The sequence below is a fragment of the Phocoena phocoena genome, chromosome 11 (genome assembly GCF_963924675.1).
Source record: "Phocoena phocoena chromosome 11, mPhoPho1.1, whole genome shotgun sequence".
Taxonomy (NCBI): Eukaryota; Metazoa; Chordata; class Mammalia; order Artiodactyla; family Phocoenidae; genus Phocoena; species Phocoena phocoena.
The window spans coordinates 16170315-16196049 of NC_089229.1; the positions used below are offsets into that span (position 1 = coordinate 16170315).

Below are 25735 nucleotides of genomic sequence, written 5' to 3' on the forward strand. Positions count from 1 at the left end.
GACTTGGTCCAGCCCCCTAGACCCTGCGGAGCCGCCCCGCGCTCGGCCCTCCCTCTTTGGGGTCGTGGCGGCAGGGGGAGGGGCCGCCCGCCGGCCCCAGCGTGCGTGGCAGGCGCTCCCGGCTCTGCTCTGCCGGCCTCCCTTCCCGGGAGGCGGGGTCGGCGCCGCGGCGGCGGAGGCAGGCCCCCTCCTCCTTCCTCGCTCGCCCGGCCTCCTTCCTTGCCCGCCCGCTCGCTCGCTCTCTCCCTGCCGCTCCGACGCCAGCAGCGCCCGCGTGCCGCTCGCCCAGCCCCGGGGGAACCCGAGGAAGTTTCCTGGGCCGCGCGCCCCGCTCGCTCGCCTCGCAGCCCGCGGCTTCACTCGCCGCCGCGCCCGCCATGCCCTCGGCCAAACAAAGGGGCTCCAAGGGCGGCCACGGCGCCGCGAGTCCCTCGGAGAAGGGCGCCCACCCGTCGGGCGGCGCGGATGACGTGGCGAAGAAGCCGCCGCCGGCGCCGCAGCAGCACCCGCCGCCGCCGCCCGCGCCGCACCCGCAGCAGCACCCGCCGCAGCATCCGCAGAACCAAGCGCACGGCAAGGGCGGCCACCGCGGCGGCAAGTCCTCCGCCGCTGCCGCCGCCGCCGCCTCGTCCTCCGCGTCCTGCTCGCGCAGGCTCGGCCGGGTGCTCAACTTTCTCTTCTACCTCGCCCTGGTGGCGGCGGCCGCCTTCTCGGGCTGGTGTGTCCACAACGTCCTGGAGGAGGTCCAGCAGGTCCAGCGAAGCCACCAGGACTTCTCCCGGCAGAGGGAGGAGCTGGGTCAGGGCTTGCAGGGCGTCGAGCAGAAGGTGGGTACCCCGGCCCCCGAAACGCCGTGCGCCCGGCGTCTTGCCCACGCACCCACGGCCGGGCCCCTCGCCGGCCTAGGCCCGCCAGCGGCCCGGGGTACCCCCGCCCCGGCCCCCTAGTTCCGAAGCAGTCCCCAGACCCTCTTTGTTAATGGCCGCGGAGGAATCGGCCCCAAGGGATGGACCGCTTCGAGGATGGTCTGGCCGGCCCGGGAGGGTGGGCCAAGAGCCTGTCACAGGACATTAGCGGTGACCTGTAAGGAAGCCGGCAGGCTCTGGGAAGCCCATTCTTTTTGGATTAGGAATCGCTGAATGGGCAGAGTTGTCTGAAGGGGAGGTTGGAAGGGAAGCCAGCGCATCCCTGGAAGCCTGGGGCAAGGCCGCACCTCTGCTCTCCCAGTGGGAGACATCTGAGCCAGATTTTAATAGACCTGGAGCCCGGGGAAAGAAAAGCTAGTAGTCTTGCTCATTTGTGTAGTTCTAATGAAATAGCTCATCTCTTTAGGCTCCTTGTCCTTTATTGGACCAGTGTACCTATGTGGGCCGTGGAAGTAGCATATTTCAGCTTTAGAGGAAAGGAAAGGCCAAAAATACTAGGTCATACTGGTGAATAATACCACATTTATATGGTGTTCAGAGGGCTTACTCACTTATTATCTAATTCTCATAGCAGCCCTGGGAGGGAGGACTGGCAGTTTTGACTCCATTTTCCAGACCAGAAAATTGAGGTTTAGAGATTAAGTGAATTGATAAAGACCCCAGCTCTTGAATGGCAGACTTCATGACAGTGTCTAGGCCACTGCAGAGTGCAGGGTCCACAGGGGCCTATTTCAGGTATGGATGGACTTCCCTTTCCACATGAAGTTGCTTAGGTTCCACCCTTTCTGTTTTTTTCCTACACCAAGTGCAGCTCCCTCAGCCTCATTCCTGCGTCCTCCCCTAATGTCATTGCTCAATGAAAGTTGGTTGCATGATCGAAACAAAAAATCCCGCCACCACTTCTGAGCCCGGAACTGCTGCCTTCTTTTCCCAGCATGCTGCCTGCCCTGCCAAGTTTCTATCGACTTGTGTGGAATATGCAGGACTAGGAATTTCCTCTTAAGACTGGCAGAGCGACTGGAGTGAGTCATCTCCATGCTGCAGGCCAAGGGAGGTGACTTTTTCGAAGGGAATTAAGTAGGCAGTGCTGCTTTGCCTATCCTGAATGTCAAATCATTCTTAAAAAGTAGACATACTGCTGGAGTATAATCACTAGCCTCTGAGTTTCCTCTCTTCGATCCACCCCCTTACCAATCAATCATAATATTTGGTGAAGTCTGATGGTCATATGGCTCCTCGTAGGCCCTGTGGAGGGTGCGAAGGTGCAGAAGACAAATCCTATTTGTGAAGCAGCGCACAGGTAGGTTTCAGTTGAGGGTAACTGCTGTGCGAGTTCAGAAGAGAGAGAGCGTGGAGTTTGCCCAGGCCCGTATCCTGGTGGCCAGGGTAGTGCCAGTCTAGATCTAGATGGTAATGGATAACTGTTGAGAGAAGGAGTGAAGAACAGACAGGTTTGTTTGGGGGACAGCATGTGGCTACCCTGCCTGTAGCAGAGGAACATGTAGGAAGCTGTGAGGGGGAGGGGGAGGTCGAGGCCAAGATGGTGGAGGTCTTGAACTGAGGTGGAAGAAATTGAACTTTATTCTCTCTGCTTCCTCCCTGCCCCTCCCTTATTCTCCTTTCAGGTTCCCACCCCTCCTCCATCACAGCTTTGTACAGATTCCTTTCCTTTTGGGGACTCAGTTTTCCCATGTCCACGTTAAGGGGAGGGCTCTGTCCAGATTTTTAAGAGTCCACCTGGCTGTAAACCATTGAAATCATGACCTTTCTTTTAATTTAGTGGCGTAATCAAGCTAATAATTAATGCCTCATATTTACTGTGCACTCATCTCTTTTGACTGTCACAAGCCCAACAGGTACGGACTGTTATGATCCCCCTTTCACAGATGAGGAAAGTGAGCTACAAGGAGGCTAAGGAACTCTGTGTGGTTACACACCTAGCAAGTGGCAGGGCTAGGACTCAAACTGCAGTGAACTCCTAGAACACTCTTAACTAGTCGCTTGTTCATTATGCTGTCTTTCCCATGCCTTGCCTGCTACCTAGTAGGTGTTCAATTAATGCTTACTTCATTGACTGGGAACTCAGAACATACCCAGAACGGGGGCATTTGGCACACAGGATCTTCCACAGTGTGTGGCCACTTCCCTCTGCACCTCCGGGGTGGCCAGGAAATGTTATTCTGCATTGAGGAGTGAGTAGTGATGGATGGGCCCTCTGACAACCTAAGTTTGAGCCTCTCACAGCCCTCTCTGTGAGGTTCGTTGGGGGCTGGGGCTTGCTTCTTCCCAGGGACATATTCTTACTGTATTATTTTGTTCATAATTAGTCTTCACTGTGGGCCAGGCATTCCCAGCTACCCTCTGAGGCGTTAGCACCATTTCTTAGATGGGCCAGTTGAGCCTGGAGTGGTTGCGTTACTCATTCAGGGATGTGCAGACCCTCAGCGGTGGAGATGGGGCTGGAGTCAGCAGTGTGACTCTGAAACGTGCTACTCCACTGCCCTTCTGGGTGCCCACCTGGTCTCTCTTGTTCTCAGATGCTCTCGGTATTGGGACACGGCCCAGGTCTGCTGAATGGGCCAAGAGGCTGGTCTGTTCTTATCCTGAAGATTCAGCAGGCACACGTGGGTGCAGGGCTTCAGAAAATGTTGGTAGTTCAGCTCTAGGCCCTCTGAAGGGCCTGGGTTGCTCTGGCAGATCCAGGGTGGCATAGAGTATAGGAGTAGGCTTAGGCCTGGTGGGGACAGTTTAATGAGACTAAAAGCTATTTGTGGACGAGTGAGTTCTCTGGTCGTATTTCTTTGTTTTCTCATCTTGAGTCTGGGCTAGGAGTCAAGGCTTGAGGCTGAGGCAGCATCTCCTCCAGGCACTCAGTGCACTTTGGACATGCTTCTGCCTGAGCGTATCACTGGAGGCTAAGAGCACAGGTTCTAAAGTCAGACATTCTTGGATTTTGATGCTCAGCTCTACCACTTCCCAGGCTTCTGCTTTGTAAAATGGGGATTAATAGGAGCTACGAACTCATGAGATTATTATCATAAGGGTGGATTGGGATGATGCCTCTGAAGTGCTCTGCATAATCATTGGTGTACATCAAGTGTCCTGTTGAATGTGAGCCACCACTGGTCTCGTCTCCTACCCCCTGCTGTGAGCTCCTTGATGACAGGGAACCTGTCTTAGCGTTACTTTGCTCTGGCATCTTGTCCACTACTTAGTGGGTATCCCCCATATGTCGGGGAAACATGTATCCACTGCATATTGATAATTATTTTTTTTTTAATATTTATTTGGTTGCACTGGGTGTTGTGGCTCGTGGGTGCCTTAGTTGCGGCTTGCCGGCTCCTTAGTTGTGGCCTGCATGTGGGATCTAGTTCCCTGGCCAGGGATCGAACCTGGGCCCCCTGCATTGGGAGCGTGGAGTCTTATACACTGTGCCACCAGGGAAGTCCCCTGCATATTGATTATAATGAGGTCTTTGCATGTGAAGGTGAGCAGCTCACACCATCATAGGGAGACACTTTTTGTGCTCTTTTCAGTGTCACGGGTTGATTTGTTTGGTTTCATCCATAATTTCAGATCTAGTCCCCTTCCTAGCCATTTGTAAAGAGCCAGCCCAGGTTAGGAGTGACAGTCAGGGGTCGGGGGAAATGGACCAGCTCCGTCTTCGTCAGGCCTTTCTCTGTAAATGAGTTCATTCTTTGATTCATTCAGAAAACAGTGATGAACGCCTGCCATGTTGCAGGTAGGGTGCCTACCTGTTCAAACCTTTGTTCTGAATGCTGTGCTCAGAACAGGCAGGTTCTGTGATTGAATAACCTAATTTCAGAGTTGAGCTCTAGGTTATATTTGGTTAAGCAGGGAAATCGTCTAGTATTCTGGAGTCCTTGAGAATCTTATTCTAATCTATCTTAAAATCACAGACCGGTGGAAGCCAGAAAGGACTTTAGAAACCTATTTGTTAATAGATGAGGAGCTCGGGACTTGGAATATGAGTGTGACTTGTGCTCACAGAGCTGGTGCTGGAACTAGAGCCCGGGGTCCTGTTCACATACCTATAGCATTTGCCCTTTGGCATTGGGCCAAGGGTGGGCTAGGAATCTCCAGACTTCTGAGCTACTCCAGAAGAAAGATTAAATGATAACGAAGGTAACAGTTACTGTTTATTGAACATTATGTGTTAGGCACAATTTAAGCACTTTACATATTAATACGTAAAGTGGATTAAGCTCACTTAATCCTCACTGGACAAGCCTATGACTTAGGTACAGTACTATCTTTGTTTTCATCCTGTGGGTTAGGAAACCAAGGCACAGATATGCTAAATAACTTGCCCGAGATCACACAGATAGGAAGTGTCCAAGCTAGGATTTGAACATGGGCAGTCTGGTTCCAGAACCCATGCTATTTTATTTTTTTAGCTGTCCATCATGGAAATGTTCAAGCATAAACAAAAGAAGAGATCAATATAAGGAACACTATTTTCAATCATTATCAATTTTTTGCTATTTTAATTTCATCCCCTCACCAGCCCTTCCTCCTCCCATTTTGTTGTGCTCTTTTTGGGCTGGAGGTGGAGCAGTATGGGTCTGAAGCACTCTGTTCCACCACCGTGTTGGGTGCACACCTGGTTGTCTTGTTCTCAGATGCTCTGATGCTCTCAGTATTGGGAAATGGCCCAGGTCTGCTGAACGGCGTGAGCATGGGCAGAGAAGCTGGCCTGTCCTTCCCTGGAAGATTCAGTGGGCACAAGTGGGTGCAGGGCTTCAGAAAATATTGTCAGTTCAATTCTAGACCCTCTGAAGGGCCCTTGTTGCCCTGGCAGACCCCGTGGATAGTGATCTAATTTTAATTTTGACTGACACATTAGTTGACCCAAAGTATTCTGGGATTTATTTCTAACAAATAAAGAGTTCCTTTCTGTTCTTTCCTTTCCCTCTCCTTTGCTTGTTTCTTTTGGCAAAACACAGTATATTACACCTAACAAAGTTAACAGTAATTCTTGATTATCACCTGATACCCAGTCCAAAATCAGATTCCCTGACTTTCTCAAAAATATGTCTCTTTTACAGTTGGTTTGTTTGAAGCAGGATCCATATAAGTCCACACATTACATTTAATTGAGAAATCTCTTAAGTTTCTTTTAATCTGTAACAGTTTCTTATATTTCCTCCTTTAAATATGCCATTTATTTGTTGAAGATCCTGATTATTTGTCCTGCAGAATTTTCTACATTGTGGATTTGACTGTATCCTCATGGCATGTTTCACTCTTGTATGTTTTCTGTGAATTGGTGGTGAGAGCTAGAAACTTGACAGATTTGGATTCTTTTTTTCTTCTCTCTCTTTTTTTTTGACAAGAAAGCATTTTAGGTGGTACCATGTGCCACATCAGGATGAAGCCCAGACCGTTAATCAATCATACTCAGCCTCTCAGTGCATTAAACCTGCTCCCGGGGGTGGCTTCCCGGTCAGACCCTGTTTAGGGTAGAATTTATTTAGAATGAAGGTGTAGTGGCAAATAGGATCATAGTGTGTTCACAAAGCCAGACAATGCTAAGGGTCACCGGTCCACTGGTCACATTTTCAGGTGAGGACAGTGATTTGTTCGGGGCCACACAGCTATAGGCGGTGAGCAGAGACCTGAACCTTGTCTCTTGCCTCCCTGCCCAGTGTCTCCCATGTGCCTCAGCTTTGTTTCTACAAAAACTTGAGACTCTTTCAGTTGCAAGAGCTAAAAATTCAGCTTAAACTGGCATAAACAGAGATGGAGGAAGGGAAAGAATTTATTGGCTCAAACAAAAAAGTTCCAGAGTAGGTTCCTTCAGTATGGCTGTATCCAGAGATTTAAATTGTGTCTTCAGAACTTGACCTTGCCATCTCTTAGTTCTGCTTCCCTCTGTGCTGGCTGGATTTGTAGGCAGGCGTTGGTCATGTGCTGGTCTGAGCGGTTCCAGGCTTCTCTCATCCTATAGGTAGCAATTCCAGTAGAAAGAGGTTTCCCTTCCCAATAGTTTTAAGAGAAGTTTTGGAATCGATTTGTTGGTCTGGTTTAGGCCACATGCCCATCCACGGGCTAATCACTATGGTTCCAGGAGCGGGTGGGAAGTGGGTGGACAGAAAGCATTGATTGGTCAGGCCTGGAGCACTTGGAGCTGGCCTTGGGGTTGGTCCCCCAAACCACATGGGCTATGTGCAAGGATGGTTCCCTAAAGGAAAAATTATGGTACTATTCTGGAAGAGGAGGGACCTGTAAGCTGGGCAAACGAAAAGAAATACAGCTGAATTGCATAAAACCCATCAGCTCTTCTCCGTGGTTAACATCCGGATTTTGGTTACAGGTGCAGTCTCTGCAAGCCACGTTCGGGACTTTTGAGTCCTTCGTGAGAAGCTCCCAACATAAACAAGATCTCACAGAGAAAGCCGTGAAGCAAGGGGAGAGCGAGATCAACCGCATCAGTGAAGTTCTGCAAAAACTCCAGAATGAGATCCTCAAAGACCTCTCGGATGGGATCCACGTGGTCAGGGACGCCCGGGAGCGGGACTTCACGTCCCTGGAGAACACGGTGGAGGAAAGGCTGACCGAGCTCACCAAGTCCATCAACGACAACATTGCCATCTTTACCGAGGTCCAGAAGAGGAGCCAGAAGGAAATAAACGACGTGAAGGCCAAGGTCACCTCTCTGGAAGACTCAGAGGGATACAAGCAGGATTTGAAAGCCTTGAGGGAAGCGGTGAAGGAAATACAAACCTCGGTTAAGTCCAAAGAGAAGGACATTGAGGCCCTGAGAAGCACAGTCCAGACCATGGAGTCTGATGTCTACACGGAGGTCAAAGAGCTGGTGAGCCTCAAACAGGAGCAGCAGAGGTTCAAGGAGGCGGCCGATTCGGAGCACCACACCCTGCAGGCGCTCATGGAGAAGGTCCTCCGGGCGGAGGAGTCGGCCGCCCACCTCCCCGAGGAGATCCGGAGACTCGAGGAGGAGCTCGGCCAGCTGAAGGCCGCAGCCCTCAGGCCAGAAGAAGACGGGGTCTTCAGACCCTCCGAGGCCTTCGAAACGCTTCAGAAGGAGAGCCAGGACTTGGACTCGCGGCTGCAGAGCGTGGAAGATGGGGTGCAGGCGGCGCGGGCGGCCTGGGAGCACCACCGCGAGACGCTGGAGGCGCTGCGCTCGCAGAGCGAGGAGCAGGCGCAGCACCTGGTGCACCTGCAGGAGCGCGTGGCCAGCCTGGGCCCCGCCCCCGACGCAGACGTTGACGCCGAAGCCGGCGGCCTGGCGGGCAGGGTGCGCGGCCTCGGTGAGGCCCAGCTCTCCCTGGTCGGAGACATGGACGAACTGAAGCGTCGCATGGCCGAGCTTCCCGGCGCCGTGGAGGCGCTGCAGAAGGTGCAGGAGCAGGTCCGCACACTGCTCAGCCGCGACGCCGCCGCCGCCGCGCCCCCCCAGGACCTGCTGGACAGACTCTCCTCTCTGGACAACCTCAGAGCCTCCGTGGGCCAGGTGGAGTCGGACTTGAAAATGCTCAGGACTGCCGTGGACAGTTTGGTCGCGTACTCAGTGAAGATTGAGACCAACGAGAACAACTTGGAGTCAGCCAAAAGTTTGCTAGAGGACCTGAGGAATGACCTGGATAGGTTGTTTGTGAAAGTGGAAAAGATTCACGAGAAAGTCTAAATGGATTGCGTGTGCAGGGCGCGGATGGCGAGTCCAGTTTCTCACGACCAAAAAATGTGTTTTCCGCTCCCGCGCCCCTCCCCCCAGGGCCTGGTCCCTCCCGAAGAGCCGGCCACACCACCGGGATCACTGGGGCTTTCTGTGTTTTTGTGCCCGTTTAATTTATTTACGATGGTTACCACGCGCTATCGGTTGCGCAGGCCTTCTGCTTCTGCTCCTGCTCTGGGTGGGTTTCCCGAAGGCCCAGCCCCTGTGCATCAGAGGTGCCTTCTAGAAGGGACGTTTCTCCCTAGTGTCAGGGAAGAACCGTATAGTGGCTGCAACCGAGGATAAACGGAAGCAGATTAACCTCAAAAACCCTGCCTGGCTGGAGGATTTCAAGTAACAAAAAAAGTGGGGGGAGGAGGTATTTTTTTTTCTAATTGTCTTTAAGGAAAATTCATTTCACTTTTTTTTTTTTTTTTTTAGTACTTTTGGCCAAGGTTTTCATGAGATGTCACTCACTTCTTGTCTTCCACTTTAAACTGGTTACAGTTCATAAATGGCAGCTCTGAGTTGGGAGGGGGACAAGCCCCTCCATCTTTAGTTGAAAAGAATCAGCTGCTTGGTGGTCTGTGGGGTACGTGTCTTTTCCATTCCTGAACCATTTCTCCATCTCAAAGATGACTATGCAAAAGAATCCAGACGGTTCAGAATGTGAAGGCACAGCCCCCCCAGAGTCCCCTGTGGCCGACCTATGTCGCCTCTTGGTAGGGTCCCCAAATAATGTGTTTAGAATAAGGGTTTAGAATCCCTGAAAAGGGAAATCCTTGGATTCTTTAAAGAAATGTATTATGAGAGCTGCTCATAAAGGCATGGGCTGCCTCCCTGGGGAATGGAGGCCACATCTTTATTTTACCACGATGTCCCTGAAGAGGTTTGCTGTCAGCAGACCCCATCCATCAGTGAGGAACACGTGCATTTTCTGTAGCTGTTTGCTGTTTCCCTTCTCCTTTGAGCTGTACTGTTCTTTAATGGCTGTCTTGCCCTTTTAAAAAAGAAAAAAGAAAAAAAAAAGGAAAAGAAAAAGGAAAAAAAAGGTTTCGTTTACTGTGGAATGAACTGTGCGGCTTATTTACAGTATTTTTAATTCTTAATAAACACTTGAGCTTTGTTATGACTTTTCCAGAGTGGCTGCTTTCTGAGACTTCAGTAACTTTGAACGATGTATGTTATTAACATGCAGTATTCAGGATTAGAAAGATGGGTAAGTTTTCAATTTTAAGACTATTTTTTTCCAATTCTAAAACCAAGATGGACTCCCTCTTAGGCCTGGGGGCATAGTTTTGATTGATTATTAGCAGGTTTGTTTATAGGTCATTGCTTGACTCCAACTCTTAGCTATAGCAGAGGGTCTCAACCCTGGCTACCTGTTAGAATCTTACAGGAGCTTTTAGAAATGCCTGGGGCCCATCCCCATGGATTCAGATTCAGTGGGTGTACAGAGGGCTGGCACTAGCATTTTAAAGGCTCCCTTGCTGATTCTAATGCACAGCCAGGTTTAAGGACAACTGTCTTGGACTATCTTGGTGACCTTTGGCCCCCGTGTAAACCTGGGCATGTTTCCTTTACCTGCCAGGTTGCCATCCACCTGCCACTTAATAAGGGATACTGTTTACTGAATTGAGTACCTGTATGCCAGGCACGGTGCTTAGCAAATCATAGGCCTCTGTTTATTAATCCTAATATTTCCCTGGGGGGAGGCAGTATCATTCCCCGTTTCACAGAGGGGCAGCAGGCTGAGGAGCATCATGTATGATCACTAGCTAGGAAGTGGCAGGACTGAGGTTTGAGCCCAGTCCCTGCTCTTAGCTGTGACAGCATCCTCCAGCTTCCAGCAGCACAAGTACCGGGTCACGTTGACCTGTGCAGTACCTGCCGTCCATTGTTTCAGAGCCAGAGGCTACAGGAGCTCTTTTCTCTCCCACTCAGGGAGTAGAGGGAGGCCAAGACCTGAGTGCATATGGAGCTTTAAGCCTCCTTTCTGGCTGGAGGGTCCCTCATCTTTGAACTTCTCTGCCAGTCATCTGCGTCCTGGAGGGAGGCAGATCCTTAAGGCTTCACCGCTCTTTCTCCCAAAGCAGTTTGCAATCAGGATGGGCCCTTTCTAGGTGTTAGAAATCATCTGTATTTTTATTTTGAGGTCAAAGAGTTTATGTTTTAACAGCTTGTTTTGCCCTCTTTGGGGGAAGGTGCTGAACAGCATAAGCTCCCATGTGTGGAGCCAATTAAATTCTTGTTCCTTCTCAGCTTGGTTGGTGGCATCAGGCATATTCTTGCTCTTTTACCATCATTTCTGCAGTCTAACCTCAGACTGTGGAGTAGTTTAATATATTCTCATTTAATATTAATAGTTGAAAACATCTGCAAGGGTCAGAGAAGTAGTCAGATATAAATTCAAGTGGTGAAAATAAAAGGAATGCGTTATGAGATAGATCTCACCCCAAATAACAATCACAATTCAGTCTTGCTCGTGTCTGCTCACTCGTTCATTCCGTGGACATTTATTGAGCCCATAGCCAGACATTTTGCTAAAGATGCACTCGGCAGGATCCTTATCCTTAAAGGACCTGTAGCCAAGTGGGAGTGACAGTCATGCAAGCTGGTAGATATCATAAGGAATTATAGGTGCTATGGCCAGGTGTAATGGGGTACAGAATAGGGGGTGGCCAGTTCTGCCAGGCTTGGGCTGGGGTGGTTAGGTTTGCAAAGGCCTATGGGAAGTCTCTTGGAATGTGTCCATGAGTAATGGGAGCCCTCGGGAAACATGAGTTTGCCCCGCCCTTTGAACAGGCGATAGGCACAAGTAATTGAAGGTATTGATTAAGCTGCATATGGTCCAGCACCGGGATAATAGGCTGCGGGGAAATTCCCCGAGCAAGACTGGCAGCATGCTGGTAAGGAGACTGCTCCACCACATCCCGTGTCACTTAGAATAGTGATGATGATGATGATGGTGATGATGACACCTCACAGGATGATAGTGAGGGTTGAATGAGGCCATGGGCGGAGAGGGTTTAGCTTGACACAGCATCTGGCACATAGTAAGAGCTCCAGTGCTCATTCATGTACAGCCACACCAGAGGGTAAAAGATGGAAATACTTCTGTGCTGCTTGGTAAATAGCTGCAGCCCTGAGCCCCCTGAGTGCCCTCCCTCGGGACCACTAACCTCCTTACAGTCCAACAACTAATAGGCTAAAACCTTGGTGTAGTGAGGTCTCCAGGACTGTGCTCCACCCTCAAGGAAGCATTAGTTCTCATGGGTGGGCACCCATGCTTTGCCAGGGGTTAAATATTTTGCAATCACCCTATGTCTTCCTCAAAACATGATTCTGAGCTACTGATCTCTTTTTCCAGTAACATCTGGACACCCTGCCCCCACTGCCTAACATCTCACAGGGTTCGAAACCGAAGTCATCACTTTCCCCTGGAGTCAGTGGAACCACTGCTCCCTCATTGCTTGAACCAGAAGCTCAGGAGTCACCCATGTCTGCCCACCTCTCTCTTTTCCTGTCCCTCCACATCCACTCAGGTTGAAGCCCAGACACAGCCACTTCCATCCCATTCCTTGCAGCCTTCACTCCATCACCAGATGGTGCCTGAATTCCAGCAGCAACCCCTGATTTCACCCCCTGCCTGTTAACACAGAAACGTGGTTTGTGCACTCAATATTCATTCAACAATACTCGGAGAGCACCTCTCTGCTGGACCAGGAGGAGATGACAAGGAACAAGACAGATCTGGCTCCTGCCTTCATGATGCTCAGTCCAGGTGGGAGGAGACCAGCAGTAAGTGTGGAAAGAAACAGAGCTAAATGTACAAACTGCAGTCCGTGTCTTGAAGGATAAGAACAGCCCCTATTTGGCCTCCCCTGTCCCCAGCCTGGTTCCCATTCAGGGAATCCTCCGTGGGTAACCGGTGTGATCTTTCTCAAAAGCTCTGAGAAAGAGACTTTCTCAAAAGTTAGCCTGTGTCCTTTCCCCACTAAATCCTTCAGTGTCTCCCCTTTGGTTTCAGAAGAGAATCCCAGTTAAAAACCTGTGCTCTGAATTACTCTATAACTGATTTATTTTCTTCACTTAAAAATACCTAGTCCTGGGACTCTCCTGGTGGCACAGTGTTTAAGAATCTGCTTGCCAATGCAGGGAACACGGGTTCGATCCCTGGTCTGTGAAGATCCCACATGCCGTGGAGCAACTAAGCCCATGTGCCACAACTACTGAGCCTGCGCTCTAGAGCCTGTGAGCCACAACTACTGAGCCCACATGCCACAATTACTGAAACCCGTGCGCCTAGAGCCCGTGCTCCACAACAAGAGAAGCCACCGCAATGAGAAGCCTGCGCACTACAACGAAGAGTTATAATTCACATACTACAAAAACTACTCTATTAAAATGTACAATTGTTCTTAGTATATTTACAGAAGGCTGGACACATTCTTATTTGATAAATCTTGCCTCTGTCACTTATTAAAAAATGGCACATAGTAGGTGCTCAATAAACAGCATCCGTTTGAGTGCATAAGGATTTTTGAGCTGGATAACACATTTTGGGGTCTCCATCTTACTGGTCAATGACTCTGAGATGAAAAAAGAGGGTGAGGTGTGGTGGAAATGTTCTTCCTCTCGCCTCTCTGGCTGGGTCCACAGGGAAGGAGGTGAAAACTACTGGGGCAGGGGCTTTGACAGTCCTTCCCCCTCCTCAGGCTGTGTTTAGTTAAAGTGTGGATTCCACAAGTGGCTGTTTATTATGAACCAGGCAGAATTGCATTCGCTCTGGGAGATGAGACGAAGGATGAGGTCTCCTTTCCTTGAGAGATTCCCAGCTGAAAAAGGGACACAGATATGTAAACGGCACATGTAGTGTGACGTGTGCTGCGGTAAAGGGGTGCGTGCATACAGGAGGGACTGATGAGGTCCTGGACCTCTGTTTTTGCCTGCCCAGCATCAATCCTCCCTTGTTAGGCAACAACTCCTCTGTTTTTCTTCAGAACATCACCCCTTCCCCATTCTCAGTCTACTGCACGTTGATGAGACTGACTGGGATAAGCACATGACCCAGGATCGGCCAGTGAGAAATCCCATTCTCCTGGTCTGATTTGTTCAAGATGAACACATATCCCAATCTTATCCATTGCTGCTGGAACTTTCTAGAAAGGAGTGACCTCTGTCCACTGGCAGGATATAAGCCCAGAGCTGCTAGGGGCCACGCAATGTGGAGAGACCACTGAGAATGAAGCCAGCATAGAGGAAAGCAAAGCCAAGAGATGGTACTAGACAGATTCCTGATGACATAGTATGAGCACCTGGATCCAGCTGTGCCTGAAGCTCCACAGGCCATGTTCTTTACCACACAGAATTGTACACCATCGTGCCTTTCATGTGGACACAAGGTGACATGGAACCATGTAAATGACGGGCATAGTGGCAACTGCTTAAGACTAAAAAAATTGTAAACACCTAAAAAGTCTGGTAACCTGATCAATAACTACTTTGTCACTTGTTCATACAATGGACCTCAAAACAATAATAAAAATGAATTAAACCAGAATCCTGTGTATCAGTGTGGATGGATTGCTCAACTAAATTCTGAGTGAAAAAAAAAAAAGCTACAGAAGAAAATACATAGTATGAAAACTTGTATATAAAATTAAGGAAGCATACAAAGTAATACTATATATTATAGTAAAAGGATCAAGAAATGGCTAGGCTACTGACTATGCACATTCAGATTGATCTCTTCGGCTACGTGGGGGCTACCTGGGTATTCATTATATTATTCTTAATATCTTTTTTCTTCTCTCAGCAATTTATTATGAAAATTCAGACAAAAAATGGGAAGAATTGTGCAGTGAACACATACATTTACCACTGAGATACTGCAATGAACATTTTACTATCACATATATATCCATCTCCCCATACATATATATTTTTTTGATCATGCCATGTGGCTTAAAGGATCTCAGTTCCCTGACCAGGGATTGAACCTGGGCCATGGCAGTGAAAGCCTGGAATGCTAACCACTCGGCCACCAGGGAACTCCCAATCTCTTCATATTCTTGATACTTTTTGCATGTCAGAAATGTTTTGTAATGAAAAAATTTTAAAAAGGGGCATGAAACACATAGGGAAACACTCATACTTTAAAAAATTAAATTATAATTAACATAAAATATTATATTAGTTTCAGGTGTACAACAGTGATTTGATATCATTATACATTAGGAAATGATCACCACAAGTCTAATAACCATCTGTCACTGTCCAACGTTGTTACAATATTATTGATTATATTCCCTATGCTGTACATTACATCCCCCATGACTTCTTTATTTAATAACTGGAAGTTTGTACCTCTTATTCCCCTTTACCTATTTCATCTCTTCCCTCCATCCCCTGTCCCTCTGGCAACCACCAGTTTGTTCCCTGTATCTATGACTCTGTTTCTGTTTTGTTTTGTTTTGTTTGTTTTGTTTTTTAGATTCCGCATATAGTGAGATCATATTTGTCTTTCTCTGTCTGACTCATTTCACTTAGCATAATGCCCTCCAGGTCCATCCACATTTGTCTTGCCACAAATGGCAAGATTTCATTCTTTTTTATGGCTGAGTAATATTTCATTGTGTGTGTATATATATATATATATATATATATATATATATATATACACACACACACACATCTTCTTTATCCATTCATCTACGTAGGTTGGTTCCATATCTTGGCTATTGTAAATAATGCTGCAGTGAACATAGGGGTATACATATCTTTTCAAATTAGTGTTTTTGTTTTCTTCAGGTAAATACCCAGAAGTGAAATTGCTGGATCATCTGGTAGCTCTATTTTTGTTTTTTTGAGGAACCTCCATAACTGTTTTCCATAGTGGCCTCACCACTTTATATTTCCACCAATGGTGGAAAGCGTTCCCTTTTCTCCACATCCTCGCCACTTGTTTTTTCTTGTCTTTTTGATGATAGCCATTCTGATGGTGTGAGGTGGTAAACCACACTTTTTTTTTTTTTGCGGTACGCGGGCCTCTCACTGCTGTGGCCTCTGCGTCTCACTGCTGTGGCCTCTCCCGTTGCGGAGCACAGGCTCTGGAGGCGCAGGCTCAGTGGCCATGGCTCATGGGCCCAGCCGCTCCGCGGCATGTGGGATCTTCCCGGACCGGGGCACGAACCCGCGTCCCCTGCATCGGCAGGTGGACTCTCAACCACTGCGCCACCAGGGAAGCCCGTAAACCACACTTTTATCATTTAATATAGTGTAGATCAGAAAACAAATGATCATCTCCCTATACTTCATGAGATGCTATATTTAAACATAACTAACTACTTTTCATGATAGCCAAGCTAAATAGCCATGTGGCAGGCCTTAGAGAGCTAAGGCTGAAAAGGGGTTCCAATGTCCCTTCTTTTATAGATCAGGGGAGGGGGGACTGAGTCTCAGAGAGAGGAAGTTGCTCCCCCAAAGTCACAGACTAGCTGTTTAGGAGACAGGGCCTAGTTCCTTCTCTTCTCTTCCACTAGTTGTTTTGGCTCCATCCCAGGCCTAAGCAAATTTCTGAAATGCCCAGAAGAAAGCAAAGAATCAAGGCAGCTGAGTTGCTGCAGGCAGCGAACTGCATTCTGTGCAGGAAAGCGAGTGGCCCCTTGGCTGTGCTGAGCGTATTGGTCATGAACAGCCAGGAGCAATACATGTTGGGCAATGGGCTGTGGGGAAACCTCAGCCTATGTGCGTATAAATACCTGATAATGTTCTGTTGAAATGCCTGTTATCAATTGGGTGTAGCTGCCTGGTATTAAGATGCTTACTGTCCTATGGAGTCACTCTTAGAAACTCAGGAACATAGGTCTACATTTCTCATGAGCTGGTATTATCTTGGTTTGCTCTTCTTAGGGGAGTCCCCAGCTGAAGTTTGTTTTTTGTTTTTTTTTTGGCCGTGCCTGCATGTGGGATCGTAGTTCCCCTACCAGGGATCGAACCTGTGCCCCCTGCAGTGGAAGTGCAGAGTCCTAACGACTGGACCGCCAGGGAAGTACCCCCGACTGAGCTTTTAAGGACAGGAGGCAGGGCGGAAAAGGACCTGGGGTCAGGATGCTGGTCTTAGTTCTGGTCTGCTGGCCTGTGTTTCTTTGGATAACTCATCTCTCTCTGGGCCCCTGTCTGCCGAGCTGTCTGTAAAGTGAGGCGGGTGATAAATATAAAATGATCTCCAAGTTCTCTTCCAGCTCCAACTTTCCTTGACTTTATCGTCTTATATGATTCTTTGGGAGCATCTTGTGGGCAGCAGGAGGTCTGAGGGAAAAAGAACTAGAGGGTGGGCAAAGCCCTGGAGGTCAAGGATAACTTCTGTCGTAACCAAGGCTGTGGTCCTAGCTCCCATCAGTGTCTGGCAGACAGTGGATGCTCAAATCTTGTCTTTCTTACTGGGGTGGGGCCAGTGATTTGTTAGATTTGTTATCGGCGATAGCCTCCAGGCTGGGCTGACATCTTGTATAACCTTATCCGAAGTCTGTTAACTTTTAGAAGATACCCGGATACACCAGGAACTCAAACTCTTGAACTTTCAGCACACCCCAAATCTGTAGGGCTGATGGCTGTAGGAACCAGAGGTGCCACTCGAAGTGAGAATTTAGCGCCATCTAGTGTCTAAGTTGGGGATCATAGGAATGATTTCTTCAGTTTTTTAGGTATTGTGTTTCAGAAAGGAGGGATAAATCCAGTTGTACCATTAAAATGTACGAAGAAAACCCACTATTTAAAAGACTCATGAGTGTATTGTTATGTGACATGAACACTTTTTTTAATATGTATACTCTCCCCCAAATAAGCTCCCTCTGAAAACTTAGGTAACGATAAAGAGTTTTGTTAATAGGAATCTTTTGTTAGTTGAGGCTTAGTAAGTCCTAAAGGACTTAACCTTCCCATGTCCAGCTAGTTCAGAAGGGCAGGCGCTGACCCTTAGAGCAGTCCAATGCTGAATGCTTAGTCATTAACATAAGTAGTAGTCACTCATAATTGTGTATCTGTGTTTTATGTCATGCATTAGGTAAAACACGTTTATCTCACTTAATCCTAGAGATTATCCCAGAAAGTGAGAACGGCAGTCTCTGATTTGCTGGTCATCCACAGCAGCTAAGAAAGTTTTATTAATTTGCCCTGACATCACACAGTAATCGTTAGGGCCAGGATTCAGACTCACATTGGTCTGTCTCTAACGACTGTTCTCTGCCTACTAAAAATCACATTCTTTTTGCCATAGTGATATAACTGGCATCCCATAATGTCCAAGGATACAACTTTACATACTTGTACTGTTCATATAGTACTGATAGTCAAGGAATTGGGTTCTGGGGCCAGACTCTCTGAGTTCAGATCCTAGCCATAGCAATGTCTATCTGTCGGGCACAGGGAAAGCTACTCAAGGGCTCCACGCATCAGTTTCCCATTATAAATGGGGATGATGCTAATAACACCTACTTCATAGGGTTGTGTGACCCTTAACATAGTCACTACATCTCAGGTGCTGAGAACAGTGCCCTTCACACAATAAGGTGCTCAGTAAATATTACTTCAAAATTGACTGTAAGGCAGGGAGTTGAAAATATGAGTCCTGTGAAACGAGCTCGCCTGTTGCTGGCCGACAAAATGCATGCTGAGAATTTTGGGTCCGAGCACCTCTAGGTGGGCCTGTGTCCTCTAGATCCTCACGGTTCCCATCACTAACTCACTTCTGCTTCTCCATCCATTTAGGACCCTTGTCTGCCTCTCAAAGGCATTTGGGATTTTGATCCTTGCAGTGTATGAGATGAATTAATGGAAACTCCCAACCCCGAGAAATGGAAACTTTGGGCTCTTTGTAAATCTCTTTCAAGGCCTGCAAGTTCACAGCTCTGTACATCAGAGAAGACCTTTGGGTTCTTCCGTCGTGCAATATGGTTTCTCCTGCCAAGAACAGGGGCTCTGCTAGCCACGAACTAGGGCCAGCCCCAGCTCCACCTTACCTCCTTCCACAGATGTCTACTTTCCTCCCACCCTTCTCAGGGAGGAACCAGGCTCCGGAGGTAAGAAGGGGTACAAGAGAAAGTGAGTGAGATTTGCAGACACAGCCGAGAGCCCCAACCCCTGCAGTCGCTCTGCAGGGAAAGTCTGCCCTGAGGAGGTGTCAGAGCCTCAGGAGTCTTGAAAACTACACGCAGACCAAAAAGGCAATTTCCCTCCACTGCCAGAAGAGGGCAGTGTAGTGCAGAGGACAGAGACGATTAGGTCTGGGAGACGCAGGTTCAAGTCCAGAGTCTGCTTGGAAGGACATCGCTGTGATCTGCGCAATAAGCTTGGCCCCATTTTTCCTGATGTACAGCTCTAAGGTTCTGCGATCCTGTCAGGAGAGAATTGGGATGAACTAGCCAAGAACTCAAGTCGGCCTGTGTAAGTAAGAAACCAGAAATGGACGAGGGGAGTGGGGGGATGGGTGAGAATGGCGCGGTGGTATGTGTAGCTGAGAAGTTTCTTTTGTGAGGGTTCAAACCTCTCCACGCGAATCCAGCAGGGGGGAAAGGCTTAAAACGGGTCTTTCAGGGTCACATGCTCATGCTGGGAGGCATGTCGAACCACCCCAAGGCGTCCGGAATCCAGCATTGTAGCCTGCTTCTGCCCTTGCTGGTGTCACTGTCTAATCCCGAAAAAACATTTACAGTGACAAATACCACACGCTGCTGGTTTGCCCATCTCTGCATTGTGTAACAGCAGAGCCTATTTTTTTTCTTGATGGAAATTCCTTCCAGAAATGGCTGATGCAGAGCCTGTGGTGGCCTCAGCGTACCCCTAGGCAGAGATAAAAAGTGAAGTCAGCAGGCAAAACCCTTTCTGGCTCAGCAGCTCCACTCTTCTATGCTTTAGAAACCCCATCCTACTAATTTTGGGCAGGGTCTTTTTCCACTGAATTCACTTGATCAGGTGCCCTGGTCGGGTGCCCCAGAAGTCAGGGACAGTGAGGTTGTATCTTAAGAGAGCACTAAGGGTCTAGCTTGTCATTAGGAGATGAAGGGGCATTTTTGGTGGTTTGGTGTCTACGCATCTCCATTGGCCTCTAATTCTGCCAGACTCACCCAAAAGCCAGCCGTAAAAGTATAAACTCTGGGCAGGAAGCCTTGTTCAGGAGCTTCCTACCAAGCTTCACATTTCCCAGCCTGTTCCTACATCTGTTGGCTGTGGACCTCTTACCTCACTTCCTCTTATTACCCTTGGACTTCTTGGAGCTAGTGGGGACAGGATAGCCTAGTAGCTAGGAACACAGGCTCTGGAGCTCAGCTGTCTGGGTGTGTGACTCGGGTCAAGTTACCTAACTTATTGCCGCAGTTCCTCACCTGTAAAATGGGGGTGATTATAACAGTACCTGCCTCACAGAGTATTTGTGAGGTTGCAAGTGCTTAGGACAGTATAAGTAGGAACCCGATAAAGATTTGTTGAACATATATATTCATGTCTACATTGCAGACTCTAAAGTATGCAGAGAAAAAAAAATCCTAGAAGAAAACACATTAAAAAAACCATTATCTCCACTTCTACATCAGGCTGAGGTGGATACGGGGAGTGGATTTGCCCATCTGCCTGAAACAACTAAATACTAACATATAATAAGTGCTTATTAAATGTTTGCTAATATTATTGTTTTCATGCCTTAACTCACTTATTCGTCACAAGTGTGTGAAGCATTTTATTTTTATTTATTTATTAAAATTGTTTTTCTATTTATTTATTTATTTATTTGGCTGTGTTGGGTCTTCGTTGCTGCGCGCGGGCTTTCTCTAGTTGCGGCGAGCTGGGCTAATCTTCGTTGTGCTGCATGTGCTTCTCATCGCGGTGGCTTCTCTTATTGCGGAGCACGGGCTCTAGGCGCGCGGGCTTCAGTAGTTGTGGCACGCAGGCTCAGTAGTTGTGGCGCACGGGCTTAGTTGCTCCATGGCATGTGGGATCTTCCCAGACCAGGGCTCGAACCCATGTCCGCTGCATTGGCAGGCGGATTCTTAACCACTGCACCACCAGGGAAACCCATGTGAATCATTTAAAATTATTAGTCTCATTTTACTGCCAAGGAAATTGAGGCTCAGAGAGTTTCCATGACTTGACCAAGGTCCATTAGCTAGTCAGTCAGGGGGAGAATCAAGATCTGAACATTCTAGAGGCTGTGTTCCGGACCACTGTGCTATCATGTCTGAGTGTGTAGCCAAGTGTTCAGTGATATTTGTTGAATGAATGACCCCAACAACCTGGCATGAGACACTCTCCATCCTCCCACTCCTCTCCCGTATCCTCAGCCTCTTCTCCTCTGACTCTACCCAGTCAAGTCTTGAACACATTCCTCTCTCTCCTATTCAGGAAAAACAAAGAAAAGAAAACCTCCAGTGCCCATTCCACCTCTTGCCTCTGCCCACAGGCAAACTTCTTGAAGGCGTCACCAGTTTTTGTCTCTTTATCGTCCCTCAGTCCTGCTATATGAGTTCCCCTCTGTGTTGTCACATGGTTCCTGTGGAAGCCACCAGTGGGTTCCAAGTCCAAGATCTTCTCATCCTCATCTTCATCTCATAGCTGTGTTCACTGCAAGTGCCCACTGCCTCCGCTGGTGGCCGCGTTACTTCATGCTTCTGGTTTTCTTCTCACTTCCTCGGCCACTCCCTCTGGGGATGTGTGCCTGCTTCTCTTCCTTGACCAGACCTAAGGGCTTGGTCATGGACAGTCCTTTCTCCTTGCTCTATCCTCTCTTCCTGGGTGATGCCACCTGCTCCTGGGCTCAGCATGCCACCTCCATAGGCTGAGGACACCAAGGTTTTCTCTCAAGCCCAGACCTCTCTCCTGAGCTCTGGATCAGCTCTGCTTAAGTACATACTTGGCATTTAAAGACCTCACAGCAGACTGTCTTTGGAACACACTTTCTATTTGGGGGAAGAGGCACAGATATTCTCTTTTCTAGTTCTCAGCAAATTACAAGCTCTCAGCCTAGAGCGTTGAACTCTCAGCTCAGCCTTTGAGGTGCAGAGATAATCAGAGGTCATTTACAGTGATACTGAAGAAATCGAGTGTCTAGGCTTCAGATGGAAAGTATCCAGGGGTGGCGATGCCCCTGGCAGCATCCACAACATGCTGTTTTCACTTGAACTTTGCTTCTCTCTTGTTTGAATGTTTTTGGTGACAGGGTCTCTAGCCTTTCTTTTGCACCAGTGAGCCACCAGCTGTCCTTCCAACCCAGGGCTGTTTTGTGGTGATTGTAGCCAAGACCATGAAAGGTACAAGCTTACTAGATTCATTGTGCCTCAAACGAGCCCATCATCTACTCCTCTGAAACCGTCTCCTCCTCCAGTGAACTGTATCAGAGTAAATGTCCTTTCCATCTATCTGGTTTCTCAGGTCAGAAACACGAGTCTTACACCTCCCTCTCCCTCACTGTCTGCCTCCAGTCACCAGATCTCACTCATACATCTTTCTAAACATTTCTCGAGAATGTTTCCTGCTCTCCACTGCCATGACTATGGTCCAAACCACTGTCATTTCTTGCCCAGACTCTTGTGATTGCCTCCTGCCTGATGTCCTTGCGTTCCCCAGTCCATCCTTCCCCCAGAAGCCAGAGTGACATTTTAACAAGACAAATCTAATTTTATCACTCCTTTGCTTAAAACCTACAGTGTCTGTGTTGCTCTGAGGGTAAAGTCCAAAATTACACTGGAGTCCCTAAATTCACACGAGAAGCACATGAACCTTTCAGTTTCCTGCCAGTGCAAAACTCCTTATCACCTCAGTAACTTGGGACAATCTGGTCCCTCTGTCTAGAATACTCTTCCCACTACCCACCTTCACCAGGCCAACACTTGGTCATCTTTTTGACTCCAGTTCAAATGCTGCATCTTCATGGAAGTCTTCCTTGATTCTCCAGGCTAGGTCAGATCCTTCTGATATATGGTCTTCTGGCATTCTGGCTTTCTCTGTCTCAGCTCTTGTCATAATTGTTATTAATTATTGCTCTAGTTCCTTGATTTTCCAATATTTATATTTCTAAACACTTTAATGTCTCTGAAATCAGGATGCATCTTACAATTGGACGTGCCTCAGAAGTATCATTGGTAGTGTTTTTCTTTTTTAGTTGTATGTAAAATAATGGTGCAACTTACAAGCAGTGCCATCTTAGAGCAGATGAACTACCGTAATTATATATTCATTGGTTTGCCTGATGTATCTCCTAGACTGCAAGCCATGTCTGTCTTGATGAGCACTGTATCTCCAACACTACTATAGTACCTAGCACACAGTAGGCACTGGATAAAGATTTGTTGAATAGACACACACATGTATACATTACAGAGACTAATCTTTGCAAGGAAAATAATTCCACAAGAAAATAAACAAAACCCCTCATCATCTCGACTTCTGCTTCTGGGCCAAGGTTGAGTAACAGTATTGGATTTACCCACCCATCTAAGACAACTAACCAACTGAACCAAATGTGTGAAACAATGATTTTCATGACATTGGATATCAGACAACAAAGGACAGCGAGCCCTGAGAGAAGGGAAACAAGTGAAGTGAGCCCTGGACCTACCCTAATTTACAGCCTTAAGAGGGTTTCCAGGCTGTGGTGTAGGGAGAGGGAACCCAGGTGGATCTTGGCAGTCTCCCCAAGTTGAGGAGACAGAGGTCTCCTTCTGCGGAGTCCAGAGTGGCTAGCATTTACAGGACAGAGTACTGGGGAGGAGAGAGAACTATGGGATTTTGCAGGTAGTCCTCCTTCAGTCTTCAGGTGAACAGCCTTTAGCTCATGTGTTTGAGGAAATACCCAAAGTTGGGAAAAGAACTCCTCAAATGGGTGGGAGCTCGCTCAGGGCGGGGAATAGTCTCTGTTCCCACCAGTCAAAGTGAAAACCTCATAATTCACAGGGCATTGGGTAGAGTACTCAGTAGAGTTTTGCCTCAGTAGTAGGAGAAATTAGCCCTAGGTTAAACATTAAACTCTCCTTGAGTCCTGCCTAACAAAATTTAAAAGCAAGACTCGAAAATACCATACGGTTTCTGGGTAACTTAACTATGTTCAAGAACAAAGCTCAAGAGTATTTATAAGACTACAAAAACATCCAGCACCCAAAAAGGTAAAATCCACAATGTCTGGCATTTTATGAAACACTAGGAGGTATCTGAAAAAGTAGGAAAATATAACCATAATGAGAAGAAAAATCAATCAATTGAAAGTGACCTAGAAATGCCACAGATATTAGAAGTTTTAGACAAGGATATTAGAGTAATTATTTTAATTGTATTCTATGTTTCTAAGAAGCTAGAGGAAAGATTGAACATATTAAGTAGAGATATGGAAGTTATAAAAAAAAGACTGAAATTGAACTTCTAGAGATGAGAATGACAACATCCAAAAGGGAACTAATAGCAGATTAAATTTTGAGAAGAAAGATGAATGAACTTGAAGATATAACAATGAAAACGATTCCAAAAAACATAGAAAAAAAGACTGAAAAAAATAAATAGAGCTTCAGTGAGCTGTGGTAAAACTACAAGTGACCTGATATAAATGTAATTGGAATCTCTGAAAGAGAAGGGGACAGAAAAGCTGGAAGAATTTATCATTAGCCAACTTGCACTATAAAAAATATTAAGGGAAGTCCTTCAGGAAGAAGGAAAACGATACCAGGTTGAAATCTGGACCTACACAAAGAATGAAGAGCCCCAGAAATGTTAATCACATGGATAGATATTATTTAAATCCCTCTAAAATATAATTGGCTGCTTAAAAAGGAATAACAATGTATTGTGGGATTCATAACATGTAGAAGCGAAATGTATACCAAAAGGAGGAGGGTGAAATAAAAGGATATTGTTGTAAAGTTCTTACAGAATATGTGAAGTGGCGTTGTATCACTTGGCGGGAGACTGTGATAAGTTAAAGATGATTATTATAAACCCTAGAGCATCCACTAAATTACAAAACAAAGAGTTAAATTATAGCTAATAAGCTAACAGAGGAGACAAAATGTGAAGGGATAGAAAGGAGGGATTCCAAAAGGGTAGGAGAACACTTTGGGGTGGGGGTGATGAATATGATCATTACATTATCGTGGTGATGGTTTCATGGGTATATACATATATATCACAACTTACTATGCTGCATATTTTAAACATATGCCCTTTGTTATACTCAATAAAGCTATTAAAAAGGATACCTCTTGGGGCTTCCCTGGTGGCACAGTGGTTAAGAATACACCTGCCAATGCAGGGGACATGGGTTCAAGCCTTGGTCTGGGAAGATCGCACATGCTGCAGAGCAACCAAGCCCGTGCGCCACAACTACTGAGCTGGCACTCTAGAGCCGGCAAGCCACAACTACTGAGCCCGCGTGCTACAACTACTGAAGCCCATGCGCCTAGAGCCCGTGCTCCACAATAAGAGAAGCCACCACAATGAGAAGCCCGTGCACTGTGACGAAGAGTAGCCCCTGCTCGCCACAACTAGGGAAATCCTGTGCGCAGCAACGAAGACCCAACACAGCCCAAAATAAATAAATAAAATAAATACATTTTTTTAAAAAACGATATCTCTTGATGGTAAGGTTATGAATCTCTTTTATTTTCCTCATTATCCTTCTCTAAGTTTTCCAGAATGAAGATGGGAAAGAGAAAGCCCATGAATCTGTTTTTGTAAAGCCTCTGTATCTTTCTTCTCCTTTTGAAAATTCATGAAATTCTCCTGTTTTCCATACTTTTTCCTTTACCTTCTCTGTAATCCATCCAGCCAAGGATCACCAGCTTCATTCCCTTAAAAGGCATCTCTCTCTCCAGCTTCCCATCATCTATAATTTAATGAGGTCCCGAATCCTCCACTGGGCATTTAGCACCAGCAGTTAACCTAGCATGTTTCTAGCTGGGGTCTGGTTAGCCTATTCCAGTGGGCACATTTTGGTAGTTAGGGGCTTGCCTGGAATTTGGGTTTCCATCCTCCAGGGCAGCATTTTTCATCCACTGCAAACCCTGCAGAGGGAAGGAAAACCCAGAGGCTGGGAGCCACTTCCCCACCCCCAGTGCATCAGCTCCCAGCAGAG

At 47.3% G+C, this 25735-nt stretch overlaps 1 protein-coding gene across 1 annotated transcript; it reads left to right on the forward strand.

The window, feature by feature from the left end:
• The first annotated feature begins 377 nt into the window (after nucleotides 1-377).
• CKAP4 (cytoskeleton associated protein 4) lies at nucleotides 378-9758 on the forward strand. The gene is made up of 2 exons (XM_065887490.1): nucleotides 378-827; nucleotides 7264-9758. Exons 1-2 carry the CDS (start codon nucleotides 378-380, stop codon nucleotides 8596-8598), a joined length of 1785 nt encoding a protein of 594 aa, XP_065743562.1. The 3' UTR covers nucleotides 8599-9758.
• The last annotated feature ends 15977 nt before the right edge of the window (nucleotides 9759-25735 follow it).

Bases quoted from the DNA above. Each gene is read 5' to 3' on its own strand.
- CKAP4 (XM_065887490.1), top strand. From the start codon at position 378: ATGCCCTCGGCCAAACAAAGGGGCTCCAAGGGCGGCCACGGCGCCGCG. The intron at 828-7,263 runs GTGGGTACCCCG...TTTTGGTTACAG, and splicing joins TGCAGGGCGTCGAGCAGAAG to GTGCAGTCTCTGCAAGCCAC.